Raw genomic sequence first — 25,728 nt, 5'->3', positions numbered from 1 at the left:
ACGAAGGTGTGAACCAAAATATGAAACTTTCTGCTATGTGATACTCATTATGAACCCTAAATACCAATTTTTAACAGTTACGGTGAAAATTGTCACACAAATCGTCAAAATACCGTATATTTGGAGGTAAAGTTATATGGGGTCTATAGCAAACTCGTTTGTAGAGATGCTTCCAACATACTTGGAATACATACTCCCAATTTACAGAAAATTAGGTTTCAAATTTTGACTAAAACAAGCAAAAAATCTGAAATCTGTCGCTACAGTTATATGGGGCCTATGCCAAAACGTGGACTTATATAGCCCATTTTCATTACCAAACGTACTGTAGAGCTAAACACATATGAGTAAAAATATTCCAACTTACTTAATTTCGTTTGGAAGCTAAAGATATTTCACAGACGGTCCAATCTCGCAAAATCGACATTTTTGCTGATCAAGAATATGCATACTTTGTGCTGCCCAAAATGTATACTTCTAGGTGTTACAAAATGGAAATATACCCTAAATACTATGGTGGAGGATATAAAAAGATTTATAAATGTTTTCATTTCAAATTATCCACTTTTTACATTTTAATATACAATTTTATATTTTCTAGTAACACCAATTTCTATGAAAATCGAAAAGAAACTAAGAATACCGTGTTAAGGGATATTTTGAGTTTTTAACCACCATTTTGGCGTTTTTTCCTTTTTTGGGCATTGATATACTGCAATGTTCTTCCACGTACGTTATATTTTATTATTAATACTATAAAGCTATTCACCACTAGATGGCGTTGCTAACGCATGGCCATTGCCTTTTCATCCGTTGAACTTGTTGACATTACTACTTTCAGTTTGATTTAAATTAAAGATTTGTTTATGTGTGGAAGAAACATTTTTTTCAATACTGGATGTTTCTATTTTCATTACTTCATTAATGAAAATAATATGGAAACAGGGATACCATAGAAATAGGGATACCAAGAAGACTGACTCCTTTCCCCTTCATCAATGCCACCTGTTGATCATACCAAACGACCACAAAACAATCAGTTGACAATTAGCAAAGCAGTTTAACATTTTGATGCAGTTTGTGCTGTTGCCGTTTTACGATGAATTAATAAATTAACTTTTTCGGAGTTTTTGAACTTTGCACGAGAAATTATTTCGAATCTCTTTTATTAACTTGTAAAAAGATCATTAAAAGTTACATGTTGTTTCCTTTTCAATTAAAAAAGGCAACGGAAATGCATTATCGTACTATTTTTCTTTCTCTCTCGCTCTCACTTCGCATCTACTCTCCTAGAAATCAATCATTTGACAATTGGCAGTTAGTTTATTTCTCTGGAAACCGGTTTTAATGCGTGCGGTCGTGAATTTACAAAGTAAAAGAAAACGGGGTAATTTTGCAATTATTTGTTAAAATATTAATAAAATAACAAGTGTAAGTGTTAAATAAACATATGTGTAACAAAATATAATCAAATAATCCGTAAAATCATTGATAAATATCTTATTTTTTGCAAATTTACAAAAGCTTTTATTGTGGCGTCCCTAATTTCCGATTGCCGCAAATTTCGATGAGTATAAAAAAAGGCAAAAGAGCACAAATACAGTGCCATGTTATTCTCTGTGTTCTCTCTATGCAGAGGATATCAAATGTGTGTTTGATCAAAGTTTGTTGTTTTGTTAGTGTATTTGATGTGCAAATAATAAAAAAGCGGGAAGCGGGTCGTTTAATGCGAGAAATATAATTTGTTATTGTTATTCTTGTTATAGTTATTATTACATGTTATTCTCTCTATGCTCTATGCAGAGGATAACTAATGAGAAAAGTGTTTTTGATCAAAGTTTGGTGTTTTGTTAGTGTGTTTGATGTGAAAAGAATAAGAAAGGCGGTAAGAAGGCCGATTAATACGTGAAATATAATATGTTATTGCTTTTTTTTTGTTATATTTATTATATTTTGGGTATATGTAAAATTAAATGTAGTTTAAAAAAGAAATAAAAATGTATGAAAGCAAATGCAAAATAGTAAGTAAAGTGTTTATAAAGTGAAGAGAGTGTTGGAGATAGTACGAAACACAATGGACACATTTTCTTGGATTAATTTTAATTAAGGTAAGAACATATACTTATGAAGAAGTATTGTTAGATTTATTAAGATTATTTCTATTTTTTTTTCTTTTACATTTATAAAACTCATTTTGTGTATGTGTGATATTATGCTTGTATGTTCCTTATAGACTCGAAAGGGGCTGAATCGATTTTACTAAATTTTTAACAGAACATTCAGAAATTTACGGTAGTGAAAATAGGCTATTAATAATTTGACATATTGTCATCGATGAACAATGTCCTATGGGAATTTTATTAAAAAAGCCACCATATTTTTTTCTCACTTTATTTAGCTCAAAAATTAAGTAGTTAGTAAGTTGTACATAAATGTGGAAAAAATTCACAATAATTTTGCCCATTAACTGAGGACAAGAACTTTTTAAAACTAAAACAACGGGTCAGCGACGTACTATGTCGCAATGGTGGAAGTATTTCGGTACAAGTACATGTTGTTAGCTAAGAAGGTCGAGGACCAAATATTGGAAATGTAGGTCCAAGTTTCTTCCGATATTTGGTATGTTGACGATTCAAGCCAAATTTTCTAATGGATTCTTTTCAAATTCGGTATTTAGAGATCATGAAAGGTTTTATACGTAGATTTTATTATAGTTTTTTATGGTCCTTATATACAATTACCTCATGGTATTCATCATCTTAATGATTTTAGCCACATTTTCAACTTTTCGATGGAACTTGGAAAGAATAAATATTTCTAAGAAGGTCGAGGACCAAATATTGGAAATGTAGGTCCAAGTTTCTTCCGATATTTGGTATGTTGACGATTCAAGCCAAATTTTCTAATGGATTCTTTTCAAATTTGGTATTTAGAGATCATGAAAGGTTTTATACGTAGATTTTCTTATAGTTTTTTATGGTCCTCATATAAAAGTACCTCATGGTATTCTTCATCTTAATGATTTTAGCCACATTTTCAACATTTCGATGGAACGAATAAATATTTCTGTTGAATTCCGTCTATAATTTTAAAAAATCGAAATATCAAGTGTTACAGTCACATATATATTCAAGAAAACATTGGCAGATACCAGGACAGATACCAAGTTTGAGAAAATTCTGTTGAAAAATGTAGCTAAAATAATCAAAATACTGTCATAGAAAGCAGTAACCACTGTGCAATCCAAATTCCGAATTTTAAATAATTCAAGTGAAAAGTGTGGCTAGAATTGTAAAAATATTGAATATAAAGAGGTACAGTGATATAGGGGCTATACTAAGATGGGAACCTTTATAGGCAATTTTCTGTCATAGGAGGTAGTACTAGTTACAGACTCCAAATAGCAAAATTTAAGCCATTTTCGTGAAAACTGTGACACAAATCATCAAAATACCGAATATCTGGAGATACTGTTTTGTGGGGTCTATACCAAAACTTTAGTCTTTATGTGCAGTTCTATGTTCTATATAACTTTCATACCATTTTAGAGGGTATAAAATTAATCTGGGAACTGAAAATCCTCTTGGACTTTCCGAACAATATTTTTTATACCCTCCACCATACGGTGAAAGTTATATTAAATTTTTCCCTCGATTTGTAACTCCTCGAAATACTCATTTTATACCCAACAAAGTATGTAAATTCTTGATCAGCGTAAAATTCTAAATCGATTTACAATTGTCTCTCGTCTGTCTGTCCCTCCATCTGTTCCTCCGTCTGTCTGTCATAATCACGCTATCTTTCGAACGAATTGAGATAGACGGCTAAAAGTTTGCACACATGTGTATTTCGCCAGTAGGCAGGGCAAATGGGCAATGTCGGTCCACGTTTTCGTATAGCCCCATATAACGGTGCCTCCCACTATTCGGTATTTTGACAATTTTTGCGACATTTAAAATTGTTTTGAATTTGGCATTTAAGTTCGTAATGGGAACTACAGCTTATGTCACAAAATTTGCTTATGCAAGTCTTATGCAAAATTACTTATGTTTTCCTTTCTAGTGGTAATTTTCTTCAAGTTCCTTCCAAATGATGGAGGGTATTACAAATTCGGTACGGCCGAAAAAGCATCAACTCGAAAAAAGATCGTGGAAAAACTAATCGAAATATGTAGAAATGTTTCCCGTTTTTTGACAACAGTGATGCAAATATTTCCTAGAAGTAGAGATTTTTTTCTTTGACAACTTATAGTGAAATTTAATGAAGAATGGTTTTGTCTTTGACGTCATCCTTCTGGATGATTTCAAAGAATGAATTTTTCTTGTAGGAAAATGTTGACGGACAATTTTTTGACGAATAATTTTGTGGAATATTCTGATGTGCTACGATCCCTTTAAAATGTTTTTTTCCATATCTTGAAAAAAATGCAAAAAATAATTCTTTGGTGACTCGCTTGAGGGTTAATATTTTGACCAGAATTCCCATCTCTAATTATGACCCGAAGACCCTGTATACCTAAAATGCAAGGATTCCAGGGAATCGTAATACAAAAATTGGTCTTTTGGTGCAGATTGCCAGAACAGGGGCTCCGGAATCGGAGCCAATTTTTCCTATCAAAGCATGAGTGGTTGTTAGAGTTCGTAACCAAAGTCGAGCCTAAAGATATAGTAGTTCTGATACGACTTAAGACACAGACACTGGATGCGATAGCTAGACAGAAACCTTTGCCAGAAACTCCATCGTTCACTGCTTAGTGTTATTTAGTCACGTAAGTTTTTTGCACATCGTAATCCTTTTATGTGTCTTCTGTAAATCTTTAAAGTTACCTAGTAGGTCCTCAATAGTTTTATAGTTAGAATACCTCCCTCCGATCTTATACACAATATGATGTAAATAAAACTTCAATACCACCATTCATTTCCGAACATGTGCTTTTCTTTATTTTTACCTTTCTCATTCATATTTACTTTTCTTGCTTTGTTGGCTGTTGTTATTATTATTTTTCATTCTTTTTTTATAATTAATTATTTATATATTATAATGTATTGTTGTAGTTGTTATTATTATTTGTTAAATTATTTTCATTATTTTCTTTTGTTTTTGTATAATTTAAATGCATTGCTATGTTTGTTTGTTGTATTTGTTTTTATTGGTATGGTGGTTAATGATGTGTATATGTGTGGGTGTGTGTGTGTCTGATGCTCATGAATATGTTAATGTATTCGTGATTGAGGATGTATGTATATGTATGGTTGTGTGTATTTCCGCTGGCTTCATTTCCTTTGTTCTATCGTTCTATCGCTTTGTTGTCTTCTTTGTTTTTTTTGGTATTTAGGTGTCTCTATATAATCGGTGATTTCTTTTCGTATATTTTGTTTTGTTAGATTTCTTTGCTTTGTTTCTTCTTTGTTTTCACTAAATATTTTTGCTAATTCGTACGTTTCTTTTACACAATCGTTTCGTATTCTTCTTCTCGTCCTTTTCTCGTCTTGCTCATCGTGATCTCTGATCATATTACATGCAGTTACTTATGTTGATTATACATATGTATGGGTGATTGTTATGTGAATAAATAGATCACAGGTTTATATACCAGGATTCTATGTTTATAAATATGTATATGCATATGTATGTATGGGTGTTTTGGTTTGTATGTATTGCATATGTGGGTGATGATTTAGCAGTGATTTGATGGGTAAGGGGGTGGCGCATTTTGGTGAGCATGATTATGTGTATGTATGTATGCATATGTAGTTGTCAATTTTGTTTTAGTTAATACTACAGTTTTGTGTGTCTGAATGTGTGAGTTATTTGTTAGAAATTTTGTATTCAATATCTCTTTTTTTCAATTTTCATTTATTTCAAATCGAACCTATTTTTGTTTTTGCTTGGAATGAGAATAAATTTAATTTTTCTTTGGATATTTCAAAAAGCCAAAAGCGTAAATAAATCTTTGAATGAGGAACAAGAAATTATAAAATTTGTTAATTTTTTTCTTGGTTTTTGCTTTTTTTTTTGGAAAAATTTGTTTCGATACTCTATTTATTTAGTTTAAAGTTTATGAATAGAATTTCCGTTAAATAACCCAATGGAAACTTGTTTCGCCTTTTTGTTTTATCGAAAAAAATATCTAAATCATTGAAATTGTAATAGTAATAGAATTTGTTGTAATTTAAAAAAATGACTTACATACATACGTATTTGTTGGCTATTTTTTTTAGTTTTATTTTTTTATGTTTGTTTTGTTTCCTATAACATTATTTTATTTTTGTTTCATATCGGCATTTTTGGTATTATTATTTATTTGTTTATTTTATATTTATTAATATTATTTTTCAATATAAATTTTAATATGTATATAAATATGATTTTGTGGTATTTATGTGTCTGTGTGTCTTATTTTGGTGTATATATAAATTTGTATCATCGGGTAGGGGTGAAGAAATGCAATATCTGTGGAACATTGAAAAATCTACATTTCTAAATATTTTGTTTGGAATTTTCAAAATGAACATAACAACATAAACAAGTAACAACGCAGTTAGGTTCTGCCAGACTGACTGGGGTTTATACCATGAACGGAAATATATTTTGCTATAATAATTTATTTGCAAACACGATTTTTTGGCAAAAGCTTTCAAAATACCGAAAATTGGGAGGTAATTTTAATATGGGACTCTTTGAAAAATCCTCAACAAATATATGTGTCGAGGATAAATTGAACCTAATTATAGCCTAAAATATAAAATAGGAGATTGAGGCAGAGACCTTCAAAATACCAACAATTCAGAAAAAGCTATTCCAAATAATCGACCTATTTTGAACATATACCTAATGAAAATTCGAAAAGTCAATAAAAATCAGGAATCACCGGTATAAGGGGCTACTGCAATTACTCGACTTATATGGAAATGTGGAATTGCAACTAACTCTGTTGGAACTTGTTGTTGAAATCTCAAAATTATCTGGGACTAAAGCAACAATTGAGAAGAAATTGAGCCTAATGGAAGCAAATTTATTGCCATCACATACGTATGAGCGCTATTCCAAAACCTTGTCCCACATCAAAACCAAAAAATACCACCATAGGGGAATTTTGAGTTTGGATTTTTTCATTTTAATTCTTTAGCAGTAAGTACGGATTTCTTTCGTTTTGAAAAAAAAAAAAAAAACATTTTCTACAGGCTATGCAATAGTATTTTTTTATTTGCAAAAAATGAATTTACATCGCAAACAAACCTTTAAACGGGGAAATGTTGAAGAGATCTCCTTTTCGTCATTCCTTTTTAACATTTTCGTATTACAATTTTTGAAAATCCTTGAATTTTAGGTGTATAGTGCCTTCGGCATTATTGCCAATATCAATACGAGTAGAATTTAGTCACCCAGTAGGTTTTAGGTCCTTTTTCAAAGGATGTTCTCCCTTTAAATGCAAAATCGTAAGAAGTCAAAAGAATTCCACCAAATTACTTGTCATAAAATGTTGAATTTAAAAAATGTTGAAATTTAAAACAATTCCGGTAAAAAATGTCGCTAAAATCATCAAAATATAAAATGATTGGAGGTATCATTATATGGGGACTATACGAAGACGTGGAACTGCATATGCAATTTTTTGTCATAGCTTGTAGTACCCATTAAGGTCTTCCAATGCGAAATTTGAAACAATTCCGGTAAATAATGTCGCTAAAACCATCAAAATCCCGAATATCGTTATATGGGGGCTATACGAAGACGTGGACCTGCACAGACAATTTTCTGTCATAGGCTATAGTATTCATTACGAACTTCAAATGCCAAATTTGAAATAGTTCCGGTAAATAATGTCGCTAAAATCATCAAAATATCGAATATCGGGAGGTACCGTTTAATTGGGGCTATACGAAGACTTGCACCTACATGGCCCATTTTCCGTTTTATGCTGTAGTATCTATTACAAACAACAATTACCAAATTTGAAACAATTCCGATAAATAATGTCGCTAAAATCATGTGTTACAAACGGAATGACAAACTTAATATACCCTCCATACTATGGTGGAGAGTATACAAAGAGAGTCATTTACATTAAAAATGTTAGGATGAAAAGTGGGGGAACATTTAAATAGGTTCAGTAAACACACAATGCTCCACTCTGTGCAAACCTTCCGTGGGTTTTTCTTCCAAGTTTTTTTTTTTTTTTGATCGTCGAATGTCATGGTCTTTGTCTACGTTCTCTGGAGAATACGTTTAAAAAATGTCCGAAAGCTAGTGCTTTAATAGGATTGAAACCCTTCTCCAAGTCTTCTAAAGATAGAAAACTTTCTGGGATCATTCCAAAAATGGAGGTCACGAAATAAAAATGCCTTCTAGAGATATTCTGTAGCTGGGATTATTTCCAAATATTTTCCTTACATAGGAGACTCTTTTGAAGAACACTGTGCGATAAATTGCAAGTTTTTCAATAACTGGAAAAATCCGGAATATTCTGAATGAAAAGCTAAAAACAAAATTAAAATTAGTAAAAAATTATATAATTTGTACAGATCTTATATAAAGATGCCTTCGCGAGGGTCTGCGCTTTATTTTCTACTAGATATTTCTAAAAATTGTGTATTGCAATTCCCTTGAGGGTAAAAAACTTCCGACAAAATCCTAAGATGCAAGAATTTCAATGAATCTTAATTTAAAAATTTGTTGAAGAGTGGAAACTTGGAAACAACTCTAGTTTAGTAGAAAATTTTCGATTTTTTTTCCAGAAGTAGGTATTTTTACCCTGATTTCCGGGACCCCAGATTTTCGACCCGAAAGTCCGGGTTCAAGACACGGATCCACTTACCCGATATAGGCAAAATAGGTATCGTTTGAAAGTTTATGGAAATGCCTATCCAACAATCGTAACATGATTATAAGCCGTTAGGAATTTATAGTTAAATTATCGATTTTTTGCAATAGCAGCTAAGTTCGGCCGGCCGAACTTTTAATACCCTCCACCATTTCGAAGGAAATTCAAAAAAATTCCGAAAACTACCAATTAAATGAAAACCGTTATATGGGGACTATACGAAGACGTGGACCTACATACAAAAATTTATGCCATAGGCTGTAGTACCCATTGGTATCTTCCAGTACGAAATTTGAAACGACGCCGGTGAATAATGTTTTTGAAATCATCAAAATATCGAAGACTTGGACCTGCATACAAACATTTTTGTCATAGGCTGTAGTTCCCATTACGAACTTCAAATATGAAATTTTAAATAATTCCGGTAAATAATGTTGCTGAAATTGTCAAAATACCGAATATCGGGAGGTACCATTGTATGGGGGCTATACGAAGATCTGAACCTGCATACATACCCATTGGTATCTTCCAGTACGAAATTTGAAAGACGCCGGTGAATAATGTTGCTGAAATCATCAAAATATGGAATATCGGGAGGTACGGTTATATGGGGGCTATACGAAGACTTGGACCTGCATACAAAAATTGTTGTCATAGGCTGTAGTACCCATTATGGACTTCAAATATGAAATTTTAAATAATTCCGGTAAATAATGTCGCTAAAATATTGAAAATACCGAATATCGGGAGGTACCGTTATATTGGGACTATACGAAAACATGGACCGACATGGCCCATTCACGAATACTAAACTAGAGTTAAGGCGTCTTCTTTCATAATCTACTGGATTTTTCCCGTAATAATTTTTTGTGTTGCACAGTGTAATTGAAATCTACAAACGCAATCGGCATTTCTTCAAATGTGTGATTTTCACTATGTCGGTCTGGTATGGATCTCTGTGTGTGTGTGTCCGTGGGTATGTGTGAAAGAAGTGTGTCTAGTGTTGTTTTCTTTTTCCTTTTGTTTTATCGACTAACATATACACATGCAATATATGTATGTATGTACATTAGAATGGTTGGTGTCTAGACTACAATCATCGTATAAAATTGTCATTATTTGGTATTTATTTTTTAATTATTTATTATTAATATTATTAATATTATTATATTTAATATTTATTTTTTTATATTAAATGTATTTTTTTTTAAATTTTATTTCTTGTTGTTTTTTTGGTTTTGTAGGCAAAAATATATATGTTATGTTGTATGTATACATTATAAAATGAGTATATTTGGTTTGGTAGGACAACTACGGAATTGTATCAGTAACCGGCATAACTATTCTGCTTCAGCTTCATCTGGTTTTTGTTTCCTTTTGCTAGCATTTTTTTTTCTCTTTTTGAGATTTTTCTTGTTTCTGTTGCTAAATCAGTCACTTCCGTGTTGTGTTCAATTTTTGTTTTTTTTTTTTTGGTTTTACTTTCAAATTTTCTTTAAAAATATATTTTTGTTGTTGGTTTTAAATTTTGTTTTGTTTTTTCTTATTTTGCTTGAGTAGAAAATGAGCTAAATTATCTTTCTTTTTGTTGTTGTTGCTGTTGTTTCTGTTCAGATAAGTTTTTGTTTTTTTTAAGATTTATATGTAATTATTTATTTTGTATTTGTTGTTATTAGATATTTGCATGGTTATGTTAGAGGGGGAAAGTTTGAGAATTTTTCGAGCGGGGGCTCCAGAGTTTTGGGGTAAGCCTTGGAAATGTCTATGTGGTTACTTTTGGCCTTTTTCTTGCTCCACGATAATGAAAGCTCATCCCCATAGCCTTTGGGAATATTTGGAATGGCAGTCAATGCAGTGTCGTGTCAAGAACTCTGAATAGGAGAAAAGCAGGGTCTTTGGGTAGTGTCAGATTTTTTTAACCATGTTTGCAGGTTTTCCTTTTTAAAAGCTCAGCATATTTTTGTATGTTATCATATGTTTCATAGTTTTACCTTTTTGGGCGTTTGGGATATTTGTTTTTCGGGGAGTTTTTCTTTTGTTACTTTTAGCAGGGGTTTAGTTTTTAGAACAGGAATCGTTTAACGAGAATTTTCTTTCCATAGAAATTTTGGTATTTTCTTCTTTTGCTTCACAAATATTTAATTTGTTTTTTATTATTAATATTATTGTTGTTATTGCAATTGTTGTTATGTTTGTTGTTGTTGTTTTAAGATTATTTTCCATAATAATTAATAGAATTAGAATTATAATAATAAATTGTTGCAAAGAAATGCTTAAAATTATGACTAGACTTAGTTTAGGGCAATACTCAGTAGATCATCAGTCGCATTCCGGTCCATCGGAGAAATGACCGCGCACATCGAGCGCCGTTGCCAGCTGGAATATAATATGCGACAATGTGGGATGCTCTAGCAGTTCATTGGATGGCAATGGTGGTTCACAGCGTGGTCTCATATGGCGTCCCCGGAAACCACGATGCAGTCTCAATACAACATCACAGAACACAAAGCGTAGTATGAGGGTACGTAAGAAGTCATCACCAAAGAATTGAACATACGATGAATCTGTAAAGAAGAGAAAAAGACATTAGTTATTTATGACGATAAATACGAATTATTTTAATATGTGAATATTTTTAAGACTAAATTTTTGTAACCTTTGGCCTACCTGAAATAAAATATGAAGTAGAAGACCTTTTAAAAATATTCTATATATAGAAGACCTTCCACAGGTATTCTATATTTTAAAATTCCTTTCCACTTTTTTTTTATAGATTCTAGATCATGTTGCTTAGTATTCTTGATGTATGCAAGCGTAATGAGATGTACAAAATATTGAGGAGGATTTCGAGAAAATATATTCAACTCTATAAACGAACATCGATCTTGGAGCACAAGTTGTCAATTCCACTTGAAGAATAAAATCGAAATCCACCCTCGATTTGAGTTCCACCAAATAAAACTAGGATTCGCTGAGACTACGAGTCTTACAATGCTTTATTCGCAAATGAACACACGTCTTTAGTTTATACAGTTCACACTCGACATAGCTCACAGCTCGCAACTTTATTTAGCACACATCATTTTTTTTAATTTTATTGAATGAAAGCAAACAATGTCGGAAATAGCATCAAATTTTAGAATAAGTCTAGATTTGTTCGAATTGGTCACCTTTGGCGCGAATTATGGACTCCAAACGACCAATGAAACCGTAACACGCTGCCCGAATGTCTGCGGTATTTTGGCCCATTACCGGCCAAGTGCTTGCTTGAGGTGATTGACACTTTGGTATTTTTAGTGCCAATCTTGCTTACTCCAGACACAATAGTCCAACGCATTAGTATCCGGAGATTTTGGTGGCCATTGTGCGCTGGAAATGAAGCGAGGAACCTCATTTTGTAACCATTCTTAGGTGGCGCGTGCTATTTTTATATTTTATATATTTTGCGACAATATTCGGCATTTATTCTGATTATAAAGAAATCACAGTCACACCCTTGAATTCCATCACGAATAACTTTTTTTCTGGAAAATTCTCACCAAAATGCTTTTGTGCGCTTGTAAACAATATAATGAGCTGTCACTGGAATAACTTTAACAGCTGTCGGACGAGTGACTTAGAAATGACAACAGTCTGAATTTGGTTGCAGTTCTTTCATTTCACCCTGTAGAGAGGGGTTATACGAAGACGTGGACCTGTATAAGTTATTTCTCGTCATTGAAGGTGGTATACATTACGACCTTCAAATACCAAAATTGATACGATTCCAGTGAAAAATGATATACGCTCCATACTATGTACGGTGAAGGGTATAAAAAGGTTGTGTAGGAATTCGAGAATGCGAATATCACTCAACTCCATAAATGCCGTTAAATGTTCGAGCAGAGATCACAGATAACCCCACAAAGAGAATAAAATCAAACCATAAAATCGACCATTTTCATACTTCATCAAATGGAGATAAAAATATTGGTATGGGCAAAATTACAAAAAAATCGAACATTTATATCCAATTTTATGCGAAATTATAAATTCCGATTAGTTCCATATTCATATCAGGTTTTTGGTTGAGAGCAATATTTAGATATGGCAAGTTGTAAAGAATCGCTGATTTGTTTCGCAAATTTTGACAGATATAAGTATTGAAAATTGTGACCCATTGTTGGTGAGGTACCAGAAAGGGGTTTGCAGATATAAATCATCTTCACAACAGATCTTGTGTTAGAAGAAATAATGGGGTGTGTGAAATATGAAGAGAACCAGATTTTGTGATCGTTTTGGTTATTCAAAACATTGCCCCTTTGTTGGGGAGGTACAAGAAGGAATGTTTCGATCTCTACCATCTTTATAAGAGATCTTGTATTGATGAAAATATTGAAATGTGCCAAGTCTGAGTTCAATATTCTGACCCTTTTGTGGGGGAAGTGCCCAAAGGAGTAGGCCGATATATCTGATCTTCCCAGCAGATCTTGCGTTTAAAGAAATAATGAGATGTGTGAAATATGCAGAGAACCAGAAACATATTTCGGATTTTGTGATCGTTTTGTTATTCAAAACTTTGATCCTTTGTGGTGGAGGTACCAGAAGGAATGTTTCGATCTTTACCATCTTTATCAAATATCTTGTGCTGGTAAAAATATTGAAGTGTGCCGAGTCTGAATGGAATCGGTTGTTAAATTCGCGTTTTATGAAAATGTTGACCCTTTTGTGAGGGAGGACCGAGGAGTGGATCGATATATTCCATCTTCCCACCAGACCTTGAGTTAATAAAAATATTGGGATGTGAGAAATTTGAAGACAATCGGACTCTTATTTCACATTTTAGACGAGTTGTAATTATTCAAAATTTTGACCCTTTGTGGGCGAGGTACTTGATGGAGTGGACCGGTATTGTACACTTTTGCACCTGACCCAGCACTGATACAAATATTAGGATTTGCAAAGTTGGAGCAAAATCGGATTGTGTTTTCTATTCCTTTGCAATTTTTTTTTTTTGAAAATATTGACATTTTGTATGGGAAGTATCAGAAGGAGTGGACCGATATTACCCATCTCCGAACTCGATCTAAGTTTGACAAAAATATTACGATGTACCCAGATTGGACCAAATTGGATACTCCCTTCGAGAGTTATCGTGCGCACCAGCCAGGCAGACAGACGGACGGACAAACGGACGGACATCGCTAGATCGACTCCAAATGTTCTGAAACGGATTTGGTCCAAAGAGACCTAGGGTCTAAAACCGTTATTTCGACTAGGCACGTATTGACCGTATCAAATGATATATACCCTCTGTAGCCATATGGCTGAGGGTATAACGAGTTGTTCCAAATAGACCTAGGGTCTAAAATCGTATTTTGATGAGACACGTTTTGGCAGTATCAAATGATATATACCCTCTCTCAGCCATATGGGTATTAAAAGGCACATTTGGAAAAAATATGAAAAGCTATGGACATTTTTGAAGAATTTGGTAAGGACAAATATAGAATTAAAAAAGCCAAAACATCAATATGCGTGAGTCTTAAAAATAACATGGGTATGCACGAACAGAAAAGTTGTCCTTGCCTCCTTAAGAAACACTAGTTACGACGAAGTTTTAAAAGTTCCATTGACGCAATTAATAAATATGGCCCCAGATTAAGAAGCTATTCAAAATAATAATCAAATAGAGCAATTTTGGGAGAAATCTGATATCATGAAATTAGTGGAAATGTATTAAATTTATAGAAAAACGGATGACCTGAATGCCCAGCAGAAGGCGGTAGATATGTAGATTTAAATGAAATAAACAGAGAAATTTAAAACGAAGTCCAAAAATAGGATATAAAAGAAAAATTCGATATTGCAGATGTTTTCACTATCAAAATATTAATGAAGAAATGTCGAATTTTGTCAAGAGACTTCACAAAAACCATTTAAGAAATTAAAAGAGCCCCCCTGATCACTTTAATGAAGCTATGGACAATTTTGATTTGAGACAGCTTAAACATCTATAGGCAAGTGAACAAGTGAATATTACAGGGATAGCCGGGAAGTCGAGGAGGTTTATCATGATTTTCGTCCTGACGGCTTCATTCATGATGCACCATTGCACAGGGATTCTCTAAGAGAACACCTCCATAGAAGTCTATTTCAAATCGAAGATCAGCTATACAGGATTTAAACCCCCCTGGGTAAGGGGTTGAGGATTATTTTGCATCTCTGCTGTTTAGTGAAGAAATTGGAAAAATCGTGGCGATCACTTGTGGAAATTTTTAATAATTGTCTCTGCCATAAAGAAAGCACCGAAGATGTTGATTCTCCATATATGGACAATGGGGTTTCGACTAGAGAATATATGTATTGTGCATCGGCGATAAAAAGATTGTTGTCTAAATTTCAGAGAGATTCATATGTGTCCCAGAGCTTGTCTAATAGGATTGCACCCGGCTGAGAATGCAACACCACATCGAGCTGAAGCTCTCAGCGCGAGTTGGTCATAAACCATGACCACCGCGTTGCACCCGAAACAGGGATCTTTCCATAGTCAGTCTAGATCAACAGATCTAGGGGCTCGTTGAAATTACAGTATTTGTTTCATTGAACATTGTTCACCCAAAATGAAAAAGGTGTTTTGCAGGGATATATACGAACGGAAGGAGAAGTCGTTTCTTCTCACACAAATTGAAAAAGGAACATCGGAAACACCTAAATTGAGCGCGGAACAGACGTCTTCACAGTCGATGGTGTTTCCAAAAATATTGTCATCTAAATCTGAACATTGAACTATTCAATATCTTTGACTCAGATTGAATCTAAAACACCAACCAAAAATCGATTTACATCGCAATTTTCCACTCCCAATGTCGACATAAATCGAGGCATTACTGTATCCTCTTCAAAGGAATTTATCCACCTTCTCTTCTTACCTATATATCCTTGGTCAATTTCATCTATGCGACAGCGTGTTACTAAACGGGAAGCTTCTGTTATAAAATGATCCACATACGATTGGCAGCGTTCCCAGTGATGGATGGGCACATCGCCAACATTACAGATGTAACACAAAGCGGTGAGAGGGGAGTGCAGGAACAATGTAAACAAGGAGCCATGGTGTTGGACTTCAGCTAAAATAGAATAACAACAATTATAAATTAATATTTTTTAAAAAAGTATAATCTCCTACCCTGAAAAGCTGGTGGTACATCCTGAGGTGACATGAGCACAACCAATGGTTGGCCAAAATAACGGGGTATATGCTGAAACACAAACGAATTATCCGAATCGATAATGATGAACATGGGCCGTCGGGTGAAGGGATATAAATCGCCTGGATACAGACAATGGGTTTCCTTGTAGGATTTCCCTCGACACGCCAGACCGCCGCCATCAACACCATCACGTTTGACACTTGTGGCCAGGCCACCTAATTCATAGCCATCTGAAATGGAAGAAAGGAGTTAATTTTATGTTTTGAATAGTAAAGTTGTTGGAACCTACAATCTTCGGGATGTTTGGTGGTGGAAAAACAGCCATCTGCCGACATGTATAAGAGTAAGGCGCCTCCCGGAGGCAATTCTTTAAAACCGCTAGCTAAGAACACCAGAAGTTGGCTAATCGAAGGCTTATACAATAAATACTTATGAGGATTGTCACGATAATGGCGGCTATTTTCCAAATAGCCCTTGGAACCTGGAACACCGTATGGTGGTATACGACTGGCCGCTGGACTGGCATCGTGTCCATGCATGCCATGTGAAACACTCATAGGATGTGTGGTTTCTGTTGGTTCCCGTTCTAGTGTCTGTAACATTCTGTCGAATTAAAAAGAAGAATATTGTGTTCATAATTCATTTGATTTTGAAAGTGAGAAGATGACTTACCTAAACATATCCATTGTTAGCTCCGAAAATTTGGCCTGTTCGCATGCCGAGCCCACAATCAAGATCTCCTGCAGGCTCAGCGTCATGTGCGGTGATCTTTCGCATGGCGGTGTTGTTAGCGGCGACAACCTAGAACCGGAACCACTACTCATCAATGGGTGAAGTTAACCATACTAAAAAAGCTCTTGCTAAGGCCCGTGCTTTCACAGAAGAATTGATTTGATGTGATGCTAATGAGACACTTGTGATTTCTTTTTTTTTCTTTGAATTTTCATCTTTAGGTGGAAGCGTTTGATGGCGACACTCGATGTGGTAGGTTCCTTACCAACCTCCGAGGTTTTTAATTTAGAGTTGTTGGCGGTCTGCCACATTGAGCGCCGTATCGAACACACAAACATACACCTTCTTATTACAACTTGTTTAATAATTTTTATTTATTTTTTTAATTATTTATTCTTTTATTTTTATTGATTTTTTTTATCTGAACAAAAATGAAATACTGAACGTGCAAGAATTTTTGTTAGTTTTGATTTTAGTATTTTCATGTAAATTCTTTTTTTGCGATATTCAATGGTGATTAGTATTAGAAAAGATGCGATAAGGGAAAAGGTTAGAATTACGTCTCATAGATATAAATTTTTATAACACCACAAGGTGGTCAGGGTATTATGTCTTTGTGCATTTATTTGTAACATGGAGAAGGAAGTGAGATAGACCCATAGTTACTTTTGAGGATCTCCATAGAATCACTTTCTGAGTTGATTTATGCATGTCAGTCCGTCTGTCTCTCCATGTATTCTTGTGAACAAAATGCAGGTCGCATTTATTATCCGATTGAGATGAAATTTTCCAAACAACATTTGTTTGGCCCAATGACGAACCCTATTGAAATTGGAGATAATCGGTAAAAATTTAGATATAGCTCCCATATATATCTTCGTCAGATTTGCCTTTTATTGTGCACCAAACGTGAAATATCAGCCCGAATAGTATGGAATTTTGCACATACAACCATATTAGGCCTGAAAATAAGTATGCCAAATTTAATCGAAATCGGTTCAGATATAGCTACAGCTCCCATACATATTGTTCATCCGATTTTTTATTTTTGTCCTCCGCAGACGTAATATGCACTTTGTAACTACAATATTTAGGGAAATATATCAAATGCAGCTCAGAAATACCTTTGCTAAATTTTATCGAGATCGGTTAAGATTTAGATATAGCTACCATATATAACTTCGTCCGATTTACTTTTGATTGTTCACCAAACGTCTAATATTTGCCCAAATGGGATGAAATTTGGCATTCCGAATTTCTCATCCGATTTGTTGTATTTGTTACCCACAGCCGTAATATGCACTCCGTAACAGCGATATTCAGGGAAATATATCAAATACAGCTCAGAAATATCTCTGCCAAATTTTATCGAGATCGGTTCAGATTTGGATATAGCTCCCATATATATCTTTATCCGATTTCAAATTAATTGTGCACCAAATGGGGAATACAAGTCCGAATTTAAAAGATACAAATGCTTCGGCATATTTAGTCTTGCGAACTTTAAATTATAATTATAATCATAGCGTGTATGATTGAATTCTCCCATAAAAACTTTTAATTGTTATGTGGAGCTCTACTAAATTAGAAAAGTGGTGTAGGGTATCATAAAGTCGGTCCGGCCCGACTTTAAGACTTTCTTTACTGGTTTTTATCTTAACTTGACACATTTTATTTTCCTATAACTTTTATGTAGCAGTTCTGTATATATATAAGTTCCTACTCATAATTGCAAAGTTTTCTAAAAAGAGAAAACAGGCCCGGAAGAAATTAGACATTTACAGGGTTGCCCATATTCGACGGACCTTTGGGCCCTTTGGGCCCATTCCAATCGACGAGGCTTGTCCGCAGGCAACATTCTTTGCGTCAATTGAATTTTGTACGGGAACAAATGCAAATCAATGCGAATAATCCGTTGTAAAGTGGACCGAGCCATACCCAAGCCATTTCTAACATGTTAAATTGTCCAGCGAGCAACAACCTCTTTCATGCCTAACCGCATATGAAAAAAGTTAAGAAGAAGTAAGTTCTTTGAATCCACCTACACCATTTGGGAAGAATTTGTTAGTTTAAAAAAAAAATAAATAAAATTATTAACAAATAAAACGTGTAATCCGTTATAAATTCTGTTCAAATCTAAGAAATACCCAATATAGGATGTTAACGTTTTTTTGGGGTATTGTACCTGCAGAGACAATTTTCTGTCACATTCTGTAGTACCCATTATAATGTTCAAATACGAAATATGAAACAATTCCGGTGAATAATGTAGCTAAAATCATTAAAATACCGAATATAGAGAGGATCCGATATTTAGGAGCTATACGAAGACGTGGAGCTGCACTGTACGAACTTCAAACACCAAATTTGAAACGATTTCGGTGAATAATGTCGCTAAAATCATCAAAATACCGAATATAGGAAGATACAGTTATATGGTGGTAATGCCAAGACGTGGAGCTGCACAGACAATTTTTCATCACAGGCTGTAATAACCATTACGAACTTCAAATGTCAAATTTGAAACAATGTCGCTTAAATCACCAAAATGCCGAAAATGGGGAGAGACAATAACAAAACGTGGACCTGCACAGACAATTTTCTGCCATAGGCTGTAATATCCATTACGAACTTCAAATAACAAATTTGAAACAATTCCGGTGAATAATGTAGCTAAAATCATCAAAATACCGAATATCATGAGGTACCGCTATATGGGGGCTATACGAAGACGTGGACTTGCACAGACAATTTTCTGTCATTGGCTGCAGTACCAATTACGAACTTCAAATACCAAATTTTAAGCAATTCCGGTGCATAATGTCGCTTAAATCATCAAAATACCGAAGAAAGGGAGGTACATTTTATGGGGGTCATACCAAAACGTGGACCTTCACTGACAATTTTCTGTCATAGGCTGTAATATCCATTACGAACTTCAAATATCAAATTTGTGTATTATAAGAAGACGTGGACCTACATGACCCATTTTCAATACCGAAAGTCCTGTAGACATAATATACATTTGAGTAAAATTTTATCAACCTGCTGTCATTTCAAAGCCACTCGTCCGACAGCTGTTAACATTATTCCAGTAACAGCTCATTATATTTTATACAAGCGTACAAAAGCATTTTGGTGAGATATTTCCAGAAAAAAAGTTATTCGTGGTGGAATTCAGGCGTGATAGTATGATTTCTTTATATTTGGTTGGAAAACAACAAGTGGATGTCGTTAGAGCACTCCAGCATTTAAATGAGAATAAATCTTTTGTGTTTCGTACCATCGCTCGTTACCGTGATACTGGTAGCGTAGCCCGACGTTATGTGGAAGTGGACGGAAGAAAACAGCAACATCAGCAGAAATGGTTCGAAAAATAATGAAGCGACCTGATCTAAACCCGCGTAGCGTTGTCTTAAAAATGGCACGTGAGCTGAACATATCGCAATATTCCATTCGCCAAATACTGAAAAATGAGCTCGGGGTTAAGCTATTGAAATTCCAAAAACTGTGAACTGCCGAATTTGATTTTCTCCGATGAGAAAATAAACTAAACAGCCGATGGTCACTCGTATTAATCGGTAAATGTTAAAAAATGAGCTCGGCGTAAAGCCATTGAAATTCCAAAAAGTGCAAGAACTTACACTGCAACAGAAAGAAATCGACTCAAAAGAGCTAAAAGAAGAGTTGCTTCGCCTGGGCGAAAGTGGTGAACTGCCGAATTTGGTTTTCTCCGATAGGAGTGAAACAAAGAAATAGATCGTGTTTACTTGTCAAAGAGGTCAGCTGAAACTGTATACCTTCGGTTGGCCACCGTGGCATCAGAATAAATGCCGAATATTGTCGCGAAAATATTCTAAAGGGTGTATTAAAGCCTTGGGCACGCAAACATTTTGGCCGCAGACTTTGGACGTTCCAACAGGACTCAGCACCATGGCACTCAGTACGCGCCTCGTATCAATCGACCGTGGCATCAGAATAAATGCCGAATATTATTGCGAAAATATTCTGGAGGGTGTATTCGAGCCTTGAGCACGCAAACATTTTGGCTGCAGGCCTTGGACATTCCAACAGGATTTAGCACCATCGTACTCAGCACGCGCCATCCATGAATGGTTACAAAATGAGGTTTCTCGCTTCATTTCCACCAAAATCTCCGGATACCAATCCGTTGGACTATTGTGTCTGGAGTATTTTGGAAAACAAGGTTGGCACTAAAAAATATCAAAGTGTCGATCACCTCAAGCAAGCGCTTCGCCGGGAATGGGCCAAAATACCGCAGAGCAACATTCAGGCAGCGTGTGACTGTTTCGTTGGCCGTTTGAAGGCCATAATTCGTGCCCAAGGTGACCAATTCGAACAAATCTAAACTTAAAATTTGATGCTATTTCCGACATTTTTTGCTTTCATTTAATTAAATTAAAAAAAATGTAAAAAATAATGCCCGTGAAGATAAATTGTAAAATATAAATGCAATGTGTTGGTGCGCAATGGGTTAATTGAAAAATAGTTTTTTTTAATATTAATGATTTTTACCATTTTTTTTGGATAAATCAACGTCTTTTTAAATTAATTTAAATTAAATTAACTAATTAAATTAATTTAACAGGAAAATGACACAATTTCCCGACGAGGACGAATAACCAGAGTGGTGTTGGCGGTAGGGAAACTGCATGGAAAATGCTGAATTGCACAAAAACTATGCTAGCTGCGTCATTGAGGCGGGTCTTAAATGAAAGGTCTCGAGGAGTACTTTCTGGCTATATATGCCTTATATTCCCAACTGATTTCAGATAATCGAATTTTTTCGATTTTCTAACCAAAGTGGCGGTTTCGGTAGGGAAACTCCATGGAAAATGCTGAATTGCACAAAAACTATGCTAGCTGCGTCATTGAGGCGGGTCTTAAATGAAAGGTCTCGAGGAGTACTTTCTGGCTATATATGCCTTATATTCCCAACTGATTTCAGATAATCGAATTTTTTCGATTTTCTAACCAAAGTGGCGGTTTCGGTAGGGAAACTCCATGGAAAATGCTGAATTGCACAAAAACTATGCTAGCTGCGTCATTGAGGCGGGTCTTAAATGAAAGGTCTCGAGGAGTACTTTCTGGCTATATATGCCTTATATTCCCAACTGATTTCAGATAATCGAATTTTTTCGATTTTCTAACCAAAGTGGCGGTTTCGGTAGGGAAACTCCATGGAAAATGCTGAATTGCACAAAAACTATGCTAGCTGCGTCATTGAGGCGGGTCTTAAATGAAAGGTCTCGAGGAGTACTTTCTGGCTATATATGCCTTATATTCCCAACTGATTTCAGATAATCGAATTTTTTCGATTTTCTAACCAAAGTGGCGGTTTCGGTAGGGAAACTCCATGGAAAATGCTGAATTGCACAAAAACTATGCTAGCTGCGTCATTGAGGCGGGTCTTAAATGAAAGGTCTCGAGGAGTACTTTCTGGCTATATATGCCTTATATTCCCAACTGATTTCAGATAATCGAATTTTTTCGATTTTCTAACCAAAGTGGCGGTTTCGGTAGGGAAACTCCATGGAAAATGCTGAATTGCACAAAAACTATGCTAGCTGCGTCATTGAGGCGGGTCTTAAATGAAAGGTCTCGAGGAGTACTTTCTGGCTATATATGCCTTATATTCCCAACTGATTTCAGATAATCGAATTTTTTCGATTTTCTAACCAAAGTGGCGGTTTCGGTAGGGAAACTCCATGGAAAATGCTGAATTGCACAAAAACTATGCTAGCTGCGTCATTGAGGCGGGTCTTAAATGAAAGGTCTCGAGGAGTACTTTCTGGCTATATATGCCTTATATTCCCAACTGATTTCAGATAATCGAATTTTTTCGATTTTCTAACCAAAGTGGCGGTTTCGGTAGGGAAACTCCATGGAAAATGCTGAATTGCACAAAAACTATGCTAGCTGCGTCATTGAGGCGGGTCTTAAATGAAAGGTCTCGAGGAGTACTTTCTGGCTATATATGCCTTATATTCCCAACTGATTTCAGATAATCGAATTTTTTCGATTTTCTAACCAAAGTGGCGGTTTCGGTAGGGAAACCCCATGGAAAATGCTGAATTGCACAAAAACTATGCTAGCTGCGTCATTGAGGCGGGTCTTAAATGAAAGGTCTCGAGGAGTTCTTTCTGGCTATATATGCCTTATATTCCCAACTGATTTCAGATAATCGAATTTTTTCGATTTTCTAACCAAAGTGGCGGTTTCGGTAGGGAAACTCCATGGAAAATGCTGAATTGCACAAAAACTATGCTAGCTGCGTCATTGAGGCGGGTCTTAAATGAAAGGTCTCGAGGAGTACTTTCTGGCTATATATGCCTTATATTCCCAACTGATTTCAGATAATCGAATTTTTTCGATTTTCTAACCAAAGTGGCGGTTTCGGTAGGGAAACCCCATGGAAAATGCTGAATTGCACAAAAACTATGCTAGCTGCGTCATTGAGGCGGGTCTTAAATGAAAGGTCTCGAGGAGTTCTTTCTGGCTATATATGCCTTATATTCCCAACTGATTTCAGATAATCGAATTTTTTCGATTTTCTAACCAAAGTGGCGGTTTCGGTAGGGAAACTCCATGGAAACATACACAAAAACTAGTCCCCTGTTATGATCTAAATAATTACACTCGTATCCATGATCCAAAATGCATCAATAATCATAACAGTGGCAAAGTCCAAAACTGCCTCACTTACCTAGGCAAGCGGCTGGCAACACTGAATACATTACGAACACAATTTCGAACAAGTTTGAACGTTCAGATGGAACTTGTTTGATGATTGCCTACTATAGTAGGCAATGGACAGAAGACGTTCTGGATAAACAATATGTATGAATGTGTGTGCGAATAACGTTTCATTGTTTTTTTTGTTTTTTTTTTTTTTTTTGAAGAGAAGCACATCGCTCAAATTTTAATTTGTGAAGTTGCACATAGACCGTTGAAGGAGTTAATTTGGTGAAATTGATTGGTTAAAAAAATGAAGAAACAAATTTGGCTATTTTCAATTTTTGCAAAAATATATTACATCGTAAAAAAAAGTGACGGGTTTAAATTAGAAGGATTTGCAAAAGGAAAATCAAATACAAAATTTATTGACTTTTTTAAAAAAATTAATGAAATTCAAGCTGCCATTGGTATGGCTAAAACTGCAGACAACCTTAAACGACGAAAACGAGTTTATGCTCATTTTCAAACAGCGGTAAGTTGTAGTAGTTTACAGCATTCGAAAATAAACAGTATGGTACTTGATACATCATAATATTTTTGTCAAACTTAAATCGAGTTCGGAGATGGGCAATATCGGTCCACTCCTTCTGGTACCTCCCCCACAAAGGGTCGAAATTTTAAATAATTACAACTCTCATAAAATGTGATATAAGAGTCCGATTGTCTTCAAATTTTACACATGCCAATATTTATATTAACCCAAGGTCTGGTGTTAAGATGGAATATATCGGTCCACTCCTTCTGGTACCTCCCACACAAATGATCAAGATTTTCAAAAAAAAAAAAAATTATTTAAAAATATATAAAAAAATATTTTCTGCACAGAAAGAGAATCGATAATCCGATTTTATTCCAACTTTGCAAATCCTGAGTTTTACGTCAGTTCTAGGTCAGGTGCAAAAATGGATAATATAGGCCCACTCCATCAAGTACCTCCCCCACAAAAGGTCGAAATTTTGAATATTCATCACGCTCTTAAAACACTTGAACACGATTCCATTCCAAAGAATCCGAAATAAACATCCAGTTCTCTTCATATTACACACGTCCCATTATTTCTACTAACTCAAGATCTGGTGTGAAGATGGGATATATCAGTCCACTCCTTCTGGTACCTCCCCCACAAAAGGTCAAAATTATGAGTATCCATGAAGCTCATAAAACGCAAAATTATCATCCGATTCTATTCAGACTAGGATGATGTATTTTATCTGTATTAGATGAAGTGTGAAAATGGAATACTTCGGTCCGCTGTATCTGTTACCTGATGCTTATTTCCATTTTCCGAAAAGGTGCACATACCTCATATAAAGTACAAGAAGTAGTCGATATAGTCCAAATCTGTCACGTTCGTAACTCAAGGCTGAGGGTATACATCTGTCGGCAAAACCAACTGATACTATTTTACTTGTTTTATTTGTCATGAATGTTTGGATTGGTTGGGAAATTGAAGAAAGTAGAAAAATATGGGAATAGGTAGAAAGAATAAAAAATTACCAAATCTGAAGTTAAAATAATTTGTATTTAACCATTGAAAATTGAAATTTTCCGCGAAAAAAGTTATTATGCAAATAATTTACCTGTTATTTTGTAGTACCAAAAAATCAATAAATGTAGGCGTAAAAAACTAAATATTTTACAAAGTATGGCTTTTAAAATCAGTTTTATGATTTAGATTTTTTTAATGTGGTGCATGTGGTACTCTACGAACATCGTAGTGTTCCGGTACAGTATCACTAAAATATTTTTTAGTGATACTGTACCGCTACAGTCCTCCGACTCCGTTACACTACGATTTTTTAGTGTTCCGACTGGGTACACTACGATCATCGTAGTGTTCCTGTATAGTACACTATGTTTGTGTACTGTTTATTTTCGAACGCAACATTCTTTTGGCGACACACACACGTTTATAGACGAAAGAAAACTGAATTTAGTCGTCTCCTTAGTTATTCATCCTGTTGTAAATATCTTGTGTGAATTTACTAGCAAATTCCTATTCTAATTGTTTCATTTATATTTTCAATTGAATTTAACATTTTAAATACTAATAGTAGTCTTACTGAAGTAGTACTAAATATGTAGAAGAAATGTTGTACACCCATGACAAATTACAGAAAATACGGCTAGTCAACGCTAGAATGACGTACGTTATTATCGTATAAGAGTAGTTAATACATACTAAATACTACATTTCTTTCATGTTTAATAGGAAAAATT

General features: G+C 34.7%; 1 protein-coding gene across 3 annotated transcripts in view; it reads right to left on the bottom strand.

Moving 5' to 3' along the window:
• Positions 1-9,996: 9,996 nt before the first annotated feature.
• LOC101887283 (protein SCAI) overlaps positions 9,997-25,728 on the bottom strand; it is a 45,891-nt gene continuing 30,159 nt past the window's right edge. Inside the window, exons 6-10 of one of the 3 annotated variants that reach the window (XM_059119569.1) lie at positions 16,690-16,818; positions 16,307-16,620; positions 15,993-16,247; positions 15,736-15,933; positions 9,997-11,388 (exon numbers count right to left, since the gene is read on the bottom strand). In XM_059119569.1, coding sequence (XP_058975552.1) covers positions 11,144-11,388; positions 15,736-15,933; positions 15,993-16,247; positions 16,307-16,620; positions 16,690-16,818 — 1,141 coding nt within the window. In that variant the 3' untranslated portion in view covers positions 9,997-11,143. Of the gene's footprint in view, positions 11,389-15,735; positions 15,934-15,992; positions 16,248-16,306; positions 16,621-16,689; positions 16,834-25,728 lie in introns of all 3 variants that reach the window. The other 2 variants (XM_059119568.1, XM_059119567.1) reach the window with 2 other exon arrangements.

The sequence above is a fragment of the Musca domestica genome, unplaced genomic scaffold (assembly GCF_030504385.1).
Source record: "Musca domestica strain aabys unplaced genomic scaffold, Musca_domestica.polishedcontigs.V.1.1 15, whole genome shotgun sequence".
NCBI lineage: Eukaryota > Metazoa > Arthropoda > Insecta > Diptera > Muscidae > Musca > Musca domestica.
This window is presented reverse-complemented; position numbering and strand designations above follow the sequence as displayed.